At 42.2% G+C, this 15,004-nt stretch overlaps 3 protein-coding genes across 3 annotated transcripts; 2 read left to right on the top strand and 1 right to left on the bottom strand.

Moving 5' to 3' along the window:
* The first annotated feature begins 339 nt into the window (after nucleotides 1–339).
* LOC118646190 lies at nucleotides 340–1,374 on the top strand. Its single transcript, XM_036288559.1, has one exon. It carries the CDS (start codon nucleotides 358–360, stop codon nucleotides 1,351–1,353), a length of 996 nt encoding a protein of 331 aa, XP_036144452.1. The 5' UTR covers nucleotides 340–357; the 3' UTR covers nucleotides 1,354–1,374.
* Nucleotides 1,375–1,914: 540 nt separating this feature from the next.
* LOC118646191 lies at nucleotides 1,915–2,480 on the top strand. The gene has a single exon (XM_036288560.1). It carries the CDS (start codon nucleotides 1,928–1,930, stop codon nucleotides 2,447–2,449), a length of 522 nt encoding a protein of 173 aa, XP_036144453.1. The 5' UTR covers nucleotides 1,915–1,927; the 3' UTR covers nucleotides 2,450–2,480.
* A 9,543-nt stretch (nucleotides 2,481–12,023) lies between these two features.
* On the bottom strand, nucleotides 12,024–14,913 carry LOC118646100. Its single transcript, XM_036288393.1, has 3 exons — nucleotides 14,599–14,913; nucleotides 13,782–14,398; nucleotides 12,024–13,665 (listed from the first exon to the last, which is right to left on the bottom strand). Exons 1-3 carry the CDS (start codon nucleotides 14,911–14,913, stop codon nucleotides 12,024–12,026), a joined length of 2,574 nt encoding a protein of 857 aa, XP_036144286.1.
* Nucleotides 14,914–15,004: the final 91 nt, after the last annotated feature.

Genomic DNA, 15,004 nt, shown 5'->3' with positions numbered 1-15,004 from the left:
TCAACGTCTACGGGATGAAAAAGGAAATGGCAATGCTAAAGATTCTTCCGCTGCGGCTCTCTAATGATAAGAAAGAGAAACATGTCAATTTATTATACGTGCAAAATCCGCGCGAAGACAGCGTGGGCCACTTTGTCTGGATAAAAAATCTGTCCCGCCTCATCAGCTCCCAACTGAGCAAACATGATGGAAAAAGATACATTTGCGATCGGTATGTATACTATATTTTCATCTAAAAAATAGTTTTATGATCTAGCAAAAAAAGTAATTAAAATTTTTTTAAATTATTTTTACAGGTGCTTGCACTATTTTTCATCGTGTGAGAGGTTGCAATTACACGCTGTAGACTGTCAGAGAATGAACGACTGCGCTATCACATTGCCCGCTGAAGACAAGTGGTTGAATTTCCGGAATATAAACCACAAGAAACGAGTGCCCTTTATCGTCTACGCGGACCTCGAATGTGTGCTGCGGAAGACGCAATATGATACAGAGCAAGCGTCGTACACATATCAACAACATGAGGTATTCAGCATCGGGTATTACGTGCGATGCTCGTACGACAACGCGTTATCCGCGTACCGGTTTCGTCGCGATAAAGATTGCCTCGCGTGGTTCACTAAACAACTTGAAGAATTAGCGTATAACGTTAAGACTCGTTTATCAACTAATGTCCCCATGGAAACATTATCGGAGGAACAATTGGAGGCATACCGTAGCGTGACGCAGTGTCATATCTGCGATAAGCCATTCGCATCGGATGACATGCGGGTGCGCGATCATTGTCATTTGACCGGTCGTTATCGCGGTCCTGCACATTCTCTCTGCAATTTAAATTATCAAAATGCTTCATACATGCCAGTTATTTTTCATAATTTATCTGGATACGATTCGCATTTCATTATTAAGGAAATAGCCACGGCGTTCAAAGGGAAGACCGACGTACTCCTCATCACAAAAGAAAAGTACATTTCTTTTACAAAACATGTCGTAGACACAGCTGATAAATTAGATCCACACAATTACATAAAACTACGGTTCATAGATACATATAAATTTTTAAATACTAGTCTCGAAAAATTGGCATCATTTCTAAGCAAAGAAAAATTAAAAATTGTACGTTCTGAATTTTTACACTTATCTGACGAGGATTTCGATTTATTGACGCGAAAAGGTGTATTTCCGTATGAGTACGTTGACTGCGTTAACAAGCTGCAGGACACGTGTTTACCGCCGCGCGAATCATTTTTCAGTTCCCTGACCTCTGATACTGTATCCGAGTGCGATTACATGCACGCCGAGAATGTCTGGAAGCGATTCAAACGTTGGGTGAATACAGCGATCTATATTTGAAAACGGATGTGTTATTGTTAGCTGACATTTTTGAAAATTTTCGCGATAAATGCTTAGAAAGTTACGGTCTCGATCCAGCACATTATTACACTCTCCCCGGATACACGTGGGACGCTATGTTAAAATATACAAAAATTACTTTCGAACTGCTTACTGACATTGACATGGTAATGTTCATCGAACGCGGTATACGCGGCGGTCTCAGCAATGTTCAGGCAGATATGCACAGGCTAACAACAAATACATGCAGACGTACGACCCATCGAAACCATCCTCATATCTTATGTATTTTGATTTGAAAAAACTTGTATAAATTAATGAATAATGCAGTGTTTGGTAAAACCATGGAGAATGTGCGCAATCATGTTGACGTTAAGTTGTTGACAAAATGGGTGGGGCGGTATGGTGCAGAGACAATGATCGCAAAACCGAATTTTCATAGTCGAAGTATTTTTGCAGAAAATTTAATCGCCGTTGAACTTAGAAAACTCGAGATGAAATTATATAAGCCGATTTACGTAGGCATGTGTATCTTATTTCTAAGACGTGTCTATATGAATTTCACCACGAATACATGCTATCTTTATATCGTAACAAATGTAGAGTTATGTACACCGACACTGACAGTCTCATATGCCTCGTCGAGTGTGAAGATATTTACGAGACGATGAAACGTGATATCGCTAGATTCGACACGAGCGATTATCCGGTCGACAACGCGTACGGTATGCCTCTCGAGAATAAAAAAGTTCCGGGCCTAATGAAAGATGAGAATAATGGTGTGATAATGACTGATTTCGTTGGACTTAGAGCAAAGATGTATGCGTTAAAGGTAGATGGAAAGAAGGATACTAAAAAGGCGAAAGGTGTCAAGAATAATGTAGTAGCGCGAACCATAACATTCGATGATTATACCCGGTGTTTGAGAGATGAGATCGAGATGACGCGTCGCCAATCATGCATAAGATCCAAGCTGCATAAAGTATATACGGTGTCCGAAACGAAAATCGCTCTAAGTCCATATGATGACAAGAGGTACCTCATACCCGATTCGGTTGAAACGTTACCGTGGGGACATTATCGAATACCGCTATAATATAGTGTTACGTTCGATGAAATTTTTCACCTATTTCATCTCACGTCGCGCACCGCGTTCTCGCGTGCTCCGCCGGAGCACTCGTCTCACCGAGCGCTTCCCTCCCCCACGAAATCAGACGCGCTGGGTATTAGCGCGTACACCCTACGCTTATACTCTTTATTAAAATTTATTGTTATCACGTGCGTAATTATTACCTCGATTGTTAAAGCTCAAATCCATCGAATCATGCCGCGTATAGTTAAAAATTTCATTAAAAGAGTAATATTCCTTCGTCGCCTTTCTATTTGCTATTAACGACAGGGTGCAACCGCCACCCCTCAACTCCCTTGTTAATTAATAATACTGCAATCCGTCGCAGTCATGCTATAACTCTTTCACATTATTAACAACCTGGAGTAATGTGAATATTTTTCAACCATGCGGTTCACGCGTGACACTCTCGCGCTGCCGAAGAGTCGGTCCAGCTGCGGAGCGCGTGTACCAAGTGGGATAGCAATAGCTCGAGCATTATTCCGATCGGGAAGTATGAATGAGATAGCATGAGTAAGTAATTACGAAGATATGCGGTTTAATTACTCCGCTCACAGAGGTGATAGGAGAAAGGCGAAGGAAGCATTCAAACGCTAATCACCCTGGCTACCTCTTGACCGAAGTTTATAATAATTCGAACAAAAATTAGAAACCATAAAATTTCAAAAATAATAGCTATTTGTCGCGGAATTTTCCATGGATTTGAGTTTCCCTACACCCGCGTACCCCTAGGACCCCCTAGTTTTGGGGTATATAAGGAGCGCGAGATCCTCAGAAGAAGCATTTTCGCTCATATAACGAGTCGCGCTGCCAGTAGGCATAGACGTTACTCTGCGGGAAGAAAGTACTATCCGTTTAATAATTATTAGCCTTCGTGCTCTTACAAATAAGACTACTACCAAGTATACGACATTGTGACCATTAATTCTTGAACAGTGCGTAAGTAACATCTCCCTTATCTACAAAACGCCGTAAAATTCATTCTTACAAATTATCAAATGTAAGCTCACTCTACTTTATTTAAAACAAAGTTTTTTTTTGTGTGTTCAATATAATTATAATAAAAATTATATTTAGTAACTAAAAAAAAATTTCTTACTTGTATTATTAAATTAAGTAGGGCAAAAAATACGGGGCAAACCATCCTCGGTGCTCCCTAAAATATTCTGAAGCGAAACAGCGACTTCCCTGAATCCTCATCCTGGAAGCAGGGCGCTACGATTCAGGCGCCTGCTTCCTCCCTGAACTTCAAGCCAGGGGCGCATACCGGGGCGCTTAAGTTAGGAGGTGTCCAGGGGACAACGGGCGCCTATTAAGGCGCTTTTCACCCCCTACGTCGTTTTCCCACCTAACTGTGCACCACAGGGCAGCCCATAGGGCGCTCTCCGTCACAAACGCCCCATCTTTCCTTGGCGTGGGATTTGTTGCGCCCTCCCTGGGCGCTCCCCCCTCACGCTCTCTACACATTGTCGCAAAATTGTACGCTCTTCCTCTCATTAGCATCCGAACAGTACCCACAAAGAAAAGAGGTACTCTCCTTTTTTTTTATTATTTTTGGCCTAAACTCATCTCCTAAAAGCACCACTAAGAACCGCGTCGTCCACGTGGCAGGCAGTAACTACGCGGACAATAATAATAACTATCATTGATCTCTCTCTGTCTCTCTATCTCTCTCTCTCTCTCAGTTCACGTACTCTTGGTCCGCGTCCGTGTGAAACCGAACAAGACGGCTAAGAATAGAATCCGAGTCGATCTCTGGCTTACACTCCGTGGGATGGTACGGGCTGTCCACTAGGGCGCTTATCCCCCACACTCCCCTCCCTACTCCATGGGCAATGGGCTCGCCTATTTGGGCGCTTTATCCCCACGGACTCATACTATTACAAACTAGGCAGATTGACTCGGTTTCTCATCTAAATTACGCCGATTAAAATATTTCTTAAAAACTAAAAGAAAGGGAAATAAATATTAACAAAGAGAAAGAGAGGAACATTACACAAATTACATGACTCGCTTATAAAAAAATTTACCTGCCTGACACGTGTCTTCTATATAATGGGTTCTTTTAATAAAATCGGTCTACAACCAAACAGTGTGACATCATGCCACGGTCTCGCCGAGGGGGAAGGAAGCGGCAGATCAAGCGGTTAAAATGGCGTCTCATCGAGGCTGGAACGTTCGATCCTCGCATCTTCGATCGACCTCCGCCCCCCGACGCCTCCCCGAGACGCCACGGATCACCGGGCCCGTTTGGGCTGCCGCCTCCACAGCCTACCCCCTGCACCCGACTAGTGGCCCCGGCACCACCCTGCCATAGCGCACCACCACCAAAACTCGCTCCCTTCAGGCGCCCGCCGCCCCGGCTACCCCCAGGGACCGACACTGCTCCTATACGAGCTCCCACGCGTCCCGCAAAGGTGGACCTCCAGGCCCGTCCACCCCTGCGGCAAGGCCCCCGCATAACAAGCGACGAGACCTTCGTCGGATCGCTCCCGAAATTCGCCTTATCCGGCAAGGCGACCCTTCGATCCATAGAAGCTTATAAAAGGCTTCTCAAGCCCCTCGAAGGAGCACCACCTCTTAAAAGAGAAAAAACAAGAGGGAGAATAATAATAAAAATAATAAAAGAAAATATAATTCTATAACCGGATCCAATTTTTCTTTCTTTTTACCCACAAACTCACAAACAGTTACGCTCCTGGGGAACCACGGTTTACGCTCGGCCCCGGTCACTTCCCCCCTCCCCCAGGACGTAACAATAGTTTTAAATTTCACATTTTACATTAAAAATAATTTTATCTATTTTTATGTTAAAAACAGATATTAATAAAAATGTATTAAGTATGATGAAAGGATGATAAAGAAATCTCGCATAATATAAAATTAATATAATAATGTATTTGGTTACATTGTACTTTTATGTAAATATAATAAAAACAATTTTTATTGGATTAAATAACAGTGTCTTTATGTATCCATGAATTATGTGATCCATCGAATCCCAACCACTTTACGTAAATCTCATCTCCTTTTCTGCGCAATATTTTTTCAACGAGATACACGTCAGAATTTGCAACACGCTGCAGCTCATATTCGTAGAATCCTCCAGAGATAGGTTTTCCACAGGAATCTTCCAGTACATATGTCACAGGATTGGTACGCTGTATTTTAATAATTTTAAATATCTCCGTAGTCCAATTTGGTGTATAACCCTTCTCAAAAACAGTTTTAAATTTACTGACGCGCCACCGAGTCACCTACTTTAAATTGCGCGGGTGCTGCAATTTTTACGTGACTGTACACAGTGGTTAAGAGTTTTTTAGCGATTGCAGGCGTAACATCGATGGGTCGCATGCCGATAGTTCGATGTTTTCGTGCGTTGTATTCTGATACAAGACGTGGCAGCAAATCGATCCATCTATAATTTCCATGAGTGTAAATTGTTTCCACATAACGTTTTTTAATGTTCGGTTAAAGCGTTCGACAACTGATGCTTTCATTATGGAGTACGTAGAATAATGATTAATATCATGTTTTTTTTAATAGTTTCTGCACGTTTGCGTTATAAAATTCCTTTCCTTTGTCTGTTTGCAAATTTTTCGGACATCTTCCATCTTTCGGAATTATCTTTGCAATCGCAATGGCAACTTGGCTACCACTCTTGGTCTTAAGCGGCACAGCCCATACATGCTTACTCAGCACATCGATAACGGAGAATATGTAGTGATAACCTCGGTTAAATTGCGTGTAAGGACGCATCTCAACTATGTAAATCCGCCTGCCACAGGTCATCATATCCACAAACTATGACACGTCTTCGAGAAAAATTTCTTCTCGCCGGAGCATGCAACTCCTCAACCAGCAATTGTTTCTCAGACATGTTTGAAGTATATGTAAATGACACATATATTCGATGTATCAACTTTTTTACTCTGCACGATGAGTCACCGCGTCGAACTGCCTTTGAAACTCGTTTAGCATATGAGCTGTAATTTCTACTCTACTTTGGAGTGTCTCAATCTTCCTCTCGATTTCATCCTGTCGATCCTTTTAAAATTTTCACGTTCTGCTGTACGTATCGTTTATTGGTTGCATCATTATCGTCTACAGGCAGCGCTACACGGTCGAATTTTGCACGACTTTGCATCTAATCAGTGACAGCCATGCAAAGAGCGTTATCGCGCACGTAATTCTGACTAATCCACTCCATTGATAGTATGGTTACGCACCACCTCTTCCAAGCGATGTTCCAAACTTGTTGATTGACATTGCGATGTTGACTAAATGATTTGTTTCATGCAGTTTTAATTTATAATAAGACCAGCCTCGCGAAGTTCCTCAATAATTGATAGAATCTCGTTTGTCGTGAGCATTGTGCCCAGCCTGGTGTGAGGCCTCGAGCAATCGAGGCGATCCACAAGCTCGTTGGGATCATCCCAATGAACATAATCGATCTTGTTATCATTTAATGTAATAGCGCTCGGTAGACCTTGTCCAACTTCTGCGTCTGTTAATAAGGGCGCAATTTATTTTTATATTTAGACCCTTTGTTGCCCATTACGTGATTTTGTGCAATATGTCCGCGTCTATATGCATTTGTCGCCAATAGAATGTTTTTATAATCTGCAGGTCATTATTCGTGTACATGTTGGGCATTTTCATGAAAATTAATTCGTACAGACCAGGCGTTCCCACATATATTTTACCATCTATGACTATGTTGTCATTCTTGTGTATGTCGACGCGTTTATCGCCGAGCATCGTTCCAAAGTCGGTGAAGTAATCTCCGTAAACAGTATCTATTATGACTGGTTTTTTACCACTCAGAACAGCTCCCATATATTTTTGACCTAATGGACCATAGTGTGTGTGCCAACTTTTTCACGTCCTTCTTGCGTTGCCAACTGTTGTCGAATAGACGTCACAAGCGGTTCATTGGCTGCGATTTCAAAAACGTCTTCGACAGAAGGTACTGACTGTACGATAAATCACTATCATGTAATATTTGCGCTGTTTCATTCAAATTAGTTGGTACAGTTTTTGATCGTCTCATTTTTTAACAGGAGTAGAAGTCATATTATAGAATTGTTAAACGAAGCGTTTAATCGCTTTCGTTTCGGTTTGGTTCTGCATATCATCTTCCTCCGAAAAGAACGTTCATTCTTAATCGGATCTGATACATCACCAACGGTGTTTCAACAATCTGTTTAATGGTTCAAACAATGAGCTTAAATTGTCTCTTCAACGCCATCTCTTCTGCACTTTACCCACTTTCAAAGCGTGATATTTTTTGCGAATTGAATCACTCGTTTTCGCAATCTCTTTCACAATTTTCTCACGATTCATTCTGTTATCTGTGTTATCCATGTTGAGAAACGCTACTACTTGATCAACGTATCGAAAACAACTAACTGCTTTATGGTATTGCAAAGTCATTAAATCCTTTTCGGTATCATCCATCAGCGAGTGCACTATCCTTATCTATCACTAAAGATCCATACTTTTGTTGCCAACAAGTATGACATAAATTGCTAAAATCCTCGTAAGACATGTCGGTATTTACATGATCGTTGTACGCGTGCTTTAGATTAGTACCTGCTTGAATAAAATTAGCAAATTCGCATTGTCGCGTATAAGATGTTTCGGTATCTTTGCATACATCTGACAGAGATAGAAGCAGTCGATATCCACGTGTCGCCCCATTGCAAAGTAGTCTCTTATCGTGTCTTACTTATCACACGCCACGTCATCAAAGATAAAAATGGAATTCGGAAGCGCTTCACTCGGCTGAATAACATCACAGTTATTGGAGAATACAAAATAATTAACTTCTTCAATTGGTGTCAATAAATTTTCCAAGTATCAATATTTGGGTTGTTGTAATGATTTCGAGTACACATATACATTCTCAAAACGTACTCCATGCGGACTTTCCAACAAGCTATTAATACGTTTGTCTTGCCACAATTTGACGGACCACAAATTATACCACGTATAGAACTCGGCAACATGTTTCCATACCTCCGTATTTTTCTTTCGGACATTATTCTGTCATCGAAATTTGTTACTTTAATCGCTGGTGAATGTTGTACGAACCGCATATTTTCTCTCTCTATGCTCTGATAAAAACTGACAAAAATTATAATAAGACCGATCTATTTATAGAGACGCACCGAGAAAAATTGTTCAGTATGTAAAATGTTTCTCATATTTTCACATCCCTCCGATGTACTCGATTTGAGTGCCGAGCAGTTAGAATTCGTGTCGAAACCTATTCTGCTACGCGTATGTAGCAATTATATTGAACACGTGTGGGACAGTTCCGGAACATATAAAGACTGATACGGAGATTCGAAGCCATCGTCGTTGCTACAAACATTACAATCAATCGTAGCACCAGACGCACATCGACGGCCCCGCACCGTTGATAAAGAATTGTCGCGAATGCCAGCGGTAGGTCGCGGCTTGTTAAATCGTGCGATAAATGCGCTTCCTTTCGAACTGCACATACCAGGATATCAATTTTGCGGTTTAGATATTAGGCTGAAAAAGCGATTGGCCAGAGGTGATCGGGGTATTAATCCGTTGGACGCGGCGTGTCGCAAACACGACATTGCGTACTCCCGGAGCAACGAACTCACCGATAGACACGCAGCTGATAATATACTCGCTGCGGAAGCGCGAAAACGCATTACAACGAACGATTCGACTTTCGGAGAAAGAGCTGCTGCAGCAGCCGTTTGGGCAGCTATGAAAACTAAGACGAAAATCAGTATGGGTTTGAAAAAGAAAAAAAGTGATAAAAAAAAGAGAGCGAGTTAACGAATACTTCCGGTAGAAAAACGCGGCGGTGTTTTACCCATTCTACCGCTGTTGGGCGTTCTCGGGTCGTTAATCGGTGAAGCGGCGGGAGTTGCGAAGGTTGTGAATGATAACAAGGCAGCGCAGCGTCAGCTGAACGAATTGAAACGTCATAATCGTGTCATGGAAGGTCATGGAGTTTATCTCGCTCCATATAAGCGTGGACAAGGAGTGTCGACGAAAAAAAAAAACCGTCAAAAAAACGTTAAAAATGCCAAAAGGTGCAACTACCAACACACAATTATTACAGTTAGCGAAACGTATGCGCATTCCACACTTTAGAGGAATTTTTATGCGTACAGCATTACCAACGGTTGGAGCATATCGAAACGAGAGCGGTATTGTAAATTTAGATAACGCTGAAGGATCAGGTACACACTGGGTGGCATACGCAAAGAGAGGAAATCGCGCTATATACTTTGATAGTTTCGGCAATCTTAGACCACCGAAAGAACTGGTGCAATATTTAGATGTAAAGCGGATCGAGTACAATCACACGCCTTATCAACGTTATGATCAAAGTAACTGCGGTCAACTATGTCTGCGTTTTCTTCAAAGAGTTAGTAATCAATTTAAAGGCTAACATTGTTCAATTTAACTCAGTATTTGCCTCAACATGTCACTGACGTTTACGCTAACTGGCAAGAGTAGCATCCTCGCGATAAGCTATTTTCCGTAGATTTGAGCGATTACGAGCTCGGTCTCACAGATTTTGAAACATACTATACCGTACCTAATGTAAATTCGTCGAATAACAAATTTTATTATGATAAAGACGACAAGGAAATTACAATTCCCGAAGGATCGTATGAATTGTGTGATACAGATAGATATTTGAAACGCACAATTTTACAATCTCATCGATGTTGCGGAAAAGAGAACGTTTCACAAAGAAGATGAAGAAGAGAGCGAATATCCGGTGGTGATTCGTGCTAACAATAATACAATGAAGAGTGAAATTATGTGTGCTTATCAGATAAATTTCTTTAAACTTAGCAACGTTGGATCGCTGTTAGGATTTTCATCGCGACGTACTCTTGAATCGCGAATGTGGCATGAATCGGATGCACCTATAAATATCATAAACGTAAACATTATTCGCATACAATGTAACGTGACTGCGGGTGCGTACAGCAACAAGTGCGTACACACAATACACGAATTTTCGCCGAGGGTACCACCAGGATATAAGATATCGGAAACGCCTGCACAGATTATTTACTTTCCAATCGTCGCACGGAACATTACTGATTTAACGATTCGCATTGTGGATCAGGACGGCCAATTACTCGATTTTCGCGGAGAGGAGATTACCGTTAGGTTACACGTACGAAGACGATAACGTGAGATGCTCGTGTTGAATAAGCAGGTGAAGGACACAATTTTTACACCAATCAAGAATATTCGACCGTGTGACATAAATTGTACGACAGTTAAAAATATTCGATCGTCTGATAAAAAAAAACTCTCCGCGTCAAACGTTGAATTTTTAAAATCATTGGGATTTGTCGTACGAAATATCTAAGATGTCTAACATCTTGAACATTGGAGACGAGCCGATCTTTGACGACAGCATCGTCAAGATTGAGACTCACACGTACAATCCGTACACCAATACCACTTTTGGATACAGCGATGAAATAAGGATACCCATACAACAACAGGATTTATACGTTACCATGTGAAAGTTTTCTCTACCGAAGGAAGATCGGTGATGAAGAAGAAAGACGATAAAGATAAGGATAAGGATGAGATAAATCTCGGAAATAATTGCGTGGCGTTCATGTTTGATGAAATTCGATATGAACTCAACGGGTGACCTCCTTTTGGACACGTAACGATTGGACACCGCTCGATTGGACACGCACGATTGGACACGCACGATTGGACACGGCTCGATTGGACACCGCACGATTGGACACCACACGATTGGACACCGCACGATTGGACACCGCACGATTGGACACCGCATTATTGGACACCGCACGATTGGACACCGCATTATTGGACACCGCACGATTGGACACCGCATTATTGGACACCGCATTATTGGACACCGCACGATTGGACACAGCACGATTGGACACAGCACGATTGGACACCGCAGTCTTCTAGTGAATAACATTTATATATCATATGACAGATTATCTAAGCTTAGAAATATCTGGCAGAAAAAAGCTTCGATTTGCCAGAAAAAAAATTGAATTTTAAATATCTATATACGTATTTTTAGGAGCATCTCGTTTTGCGTGGAAAGTTTCAAACCTATGTGGTGCAGAAAATGCTCGCACGCACACACACACACACACACACACACACGGGGGGGTGCAAGGGGGGCCTTCGGCCCCCTCTCCCGCACCCACCCCGTCCAAGTCGCTAACCCATGCAAACTGTATTAGAAATCTGCATACACACACGTAAATGTGTGTGTGTGTCCAATTGTACGGTGTCCAATAATGCGGTGTCCAATAATGCGGTGTCCAATAATGCGGTGTCCAATAATGCGGTGTCCAATAATGCGGTGTCCAATAATGCGGTGTCCAATCGTGCGGTGTCCAATCGTGCAGTGTCCAATAATGCGGTGTCCAATCGTGCGGTGTCCAATCGTGCGGTGTCCAATCGTGCGGTGTCCAATCGTGCGTGTCCAATCGTGCGTGTCCAATCGAGCGGTGTCCAATCGTTACGTGTCCAAACGGGATACTCCCCGGCGCACTCTATCTCGTACGTAAAAGGGTCCGCAATAATCGACCCCTGAGCTGTAGAAAGCTTTAGTGATTTTAACTCTTGCCGCTGGCAACTCCCCCATGATTTGCCAATTAGCCTTAGGGTGGGACTTGCGGCACTTTACGCAGTTTCGTAACATCTTCTTTACTCGGCTCCTGGCGAAAATGGGCCAAAATTCTTCTCTTATAAAATTCAAGGTGGTCTGTGCGCCTGCGTGAAAAACCTTCTCATGATGATGCCTGATGACTAACATGGTCACGTGATGTGACGACGGGAGCAAAATGGGGTGTTTGGTTTCTTCCGGGCACGCGGAATGTTTCAATCTCCCTTCGACGCGCAGTACCCCTTTGTCATCTAAGAAGGGGTGGAGAGCGATTAACTTGGAGCTTCTTGGAACTGAGTGGCCACTCCTTAACGCCTTTATTTCGGGTTCGAACTCTTCATTTTGTACTAACTTGATTATCATCGCTTTGGCTTCGTTTACCTCTATAAGGCTCATTTGGCCCACTCTACGGTCTTCTATTTTACATTTCAAATTACACGCAAATCTTAATACATACGCGACTGTTCTAACTAATTTATTTAACGACGAAAATCTCTTGTAGTCTATTATCGTGTCGCCTTTCACAGCCATTGCTATTATCGCTTGCTTTCGTTTTTCAGGTACGATCACGTTATTCAAATCCTCGTCTTCCGGTTCCCAAGATTCTACATCATCCACCAGCCACGGAGCTTTCCACCACGAATTGTTTTGCATGAGTTGTTCGGGAGTTGCCCCCCGCGAAATTAGATCGGCCGGGTTGTCCCCCGACTTGACATGGTGCCAATCGGAAGGCGAGGACTTGTCGTGGATTTCGCTTATTCTATTCGCTACGAACGTTTGCCATTTTCTTGGAGTGGAACGTATCCAGGCCACTACAATCATTGAATCCGTCCAAAAATATTTCGGCAGTGTTTCCATATTTAGGCTCGATATTACTCTGTTCATTAAGTTTGCTAATAGCACTGCGCCACATAGCTCTAACCTCGGCAGCGATAACGCTTTCATAGGCGCTATGCGTGATTTTGAACAAAGAAGCGAGATCACAGTTTTTCCGTGTAAATTTTGTTCTCTTAGATATATGCAGGCCCCGTACGCCTTTTCGCTCGCATCGCAAAATCCGTGGATTTGTATTTGACTGTGTTTTTCACTCGACAGAACTGCTCTAGGTATCTGCAGGTTATTGAGTAAGTTCAATTGTGCTTTTATTGCGTCCCACGCTTTATGAATATGCATGGGTACCGATTCATCCCAACCTATGCCCAAGCTCCACAGTTCTTGCATTATAATCTTTGTTAACGTAATGACTGGACCCACCAAGCCCAGTGGATCGAACAATCTACAGATTTGTGATAGAACCGTACGCTTCGTTGTGCGCACCTCGCTGCCTTGTACCGTTACCTTATAACTAAAAACGTCCTTAATAGGGTTCCACAGTACCCCAAATAACTTGGATTCAGCTTCCTCCCCGATGCTTACTGCATCGGTTTTCCATGGACTAGTTTGACTAAGTGAGGGTACGTTTGCATTCCATTTATGTAATTCCAACGCGCTTTGGCTAACAATTCGGTTAGTTTATTTTGTAAATTTAAGATGTCTGCTTCCGTATCCCCTCCTGTCAACATGTCATCCATGTAAAAATCTCTGCTGACAACTTTCGAAGCCCTAGGATACTTTGCTTTCTCATCTTCCGCTAGTTGTAACAAGCATCGTGTCGCTAAAAATGACGCTGGTTTGGTACCGTAAGTCACCGTACATAATTCATATTCTTGGATTTCAACATCCGGACTCTCTCGCCAAACGATACTTTGCAACGCGGTTTGCTCATGATGTATCAATATTTGTCTGTACATTTTTTTAATATCTGCGCATAGAACATATTTATGACTGCGAAATCTAGTGATTAAGTCAAACAGTTCTGTTTGGATTATTGGCCCCTTGTACAAAACATCGTTCAGCGATTTTTCTCCGGAGCATTTGCTGGATGCGTCGAAAACTACTCGAATTTTAGACTTCGCGTCGCCTTCCTTTGTAACTGCATGGTGCGGCAAGAAAACTCTGAACTTGCTTCTATCGTGTTCGGCAACCGGTTTCATGTGACCTAAATGAAGGTATTCCCGCATGAATCCTGCATATTCCCTTTTAAACTCGGATTTCCTTTCAAATTTTCGCTCTAATGATTGAAATCTCTTCAAGGCTACTTCTTTCGAATTACCCAGCGCCTCTAACAGATGCTCTTTTATCGGGTATTGTACGATAAACCTACCATCTAATTGTCGTCTATACGTGGCCTTGAAATGTTTCTCGCAATACTTTCTTCTTCGTTATACTGTTTATAACGCTCTGATAATTTTCTAGTCCCAGAAGCGCTCGCATGTCTCGATCTAACTCTTCTAATACGCTTAATTGACAACTGGCTTGTTTTATTCCTGGGGCTTATGGTTATCGTCGACCCTGAAACAAGCCATCCCAATAATGACTTTTGTAGTACCGGCCTTTGTTTTCCTAATTTTATTTGCCCGACACACATCAGGTTCCAAAAGTTATCCGCCCCGATCAACAAATCTATCTTTCCCGGTATATTGAAATGAGGATCAGCTAGCTTAATATTTTTGGGAATTTCTATATTTGAAATGTCTATTTCAATTGTAGGAATATTTTGAGTAATTCTCGGGAGGACAACGTACGTTAACTCTGTACCGAAAGTGCCGAAGCGGGAAGTAATTTTTAAGTTGACTGAGTCTGTGGAACAAACAGCCTGTTGATTTATGCCTCGGATCTCTATATTTTCTTTAAACGTCGGCATGTTTAATTTTTTCGCAAAGTCGTTAGTGATAAAGTTGGATTGTGATCCGTTATCTAATAAAGCCCTGCCCGTGAAAAATTGACCGTTTTTA

This window comes from Monomorium pharaonis, chromosome 6 (assembly GCF_013373865.1).
Source record: "Monomorium pharaonis isolate MP-MQ-018 chromosome 6, ASM1337386v2, whole genome shotgun sequence".
NCBI classification, from domain to species: Eukaryota; Metazoa; Arthropoda; class Insecta; order Hymenoptera; family Formicidae; genus Monomorium; species Monomorium pharaonis.
This window is presented reverse-complemented; position numbering and strand designations above follow the sequence as displayed.

Coding starts and splice junctions, on each gene's coding strand:
- LOC118646100 (XM_036288393.1), bottom strand. CDS start 14,913: ATGCCGACGTTTAAAGAAAATATAGAGATCCGAGGCATAAATCAACAG. Junction 14,399..14,598: donor AATTAGGAAAACAAAGGCCG/GTACTACAAAAG, acceptor AAACATTTCAAG/GCCACGTATAGACGACAATT. Junction 13,666..13,781: donor GCGGAAGATGAGAAAGCAAA/GTATCCTAGGGC, acceptor CCGAATTGTTAG/CCAAAGCGCGTTGGAATTAC.
- LOC118646190 (XM_036288559.1), top strand. CDS start 358: ATGAACGACTGCGCTATCACATTGCCCGCTGAAGACAAGTGGTTGAAT.
- LOC118646191 (XM_036288560.1), top strand. CDS start 1,928: ATGCTATCTTTATATCGTAACAAATGTAGAGTTATGTACACCGACACT.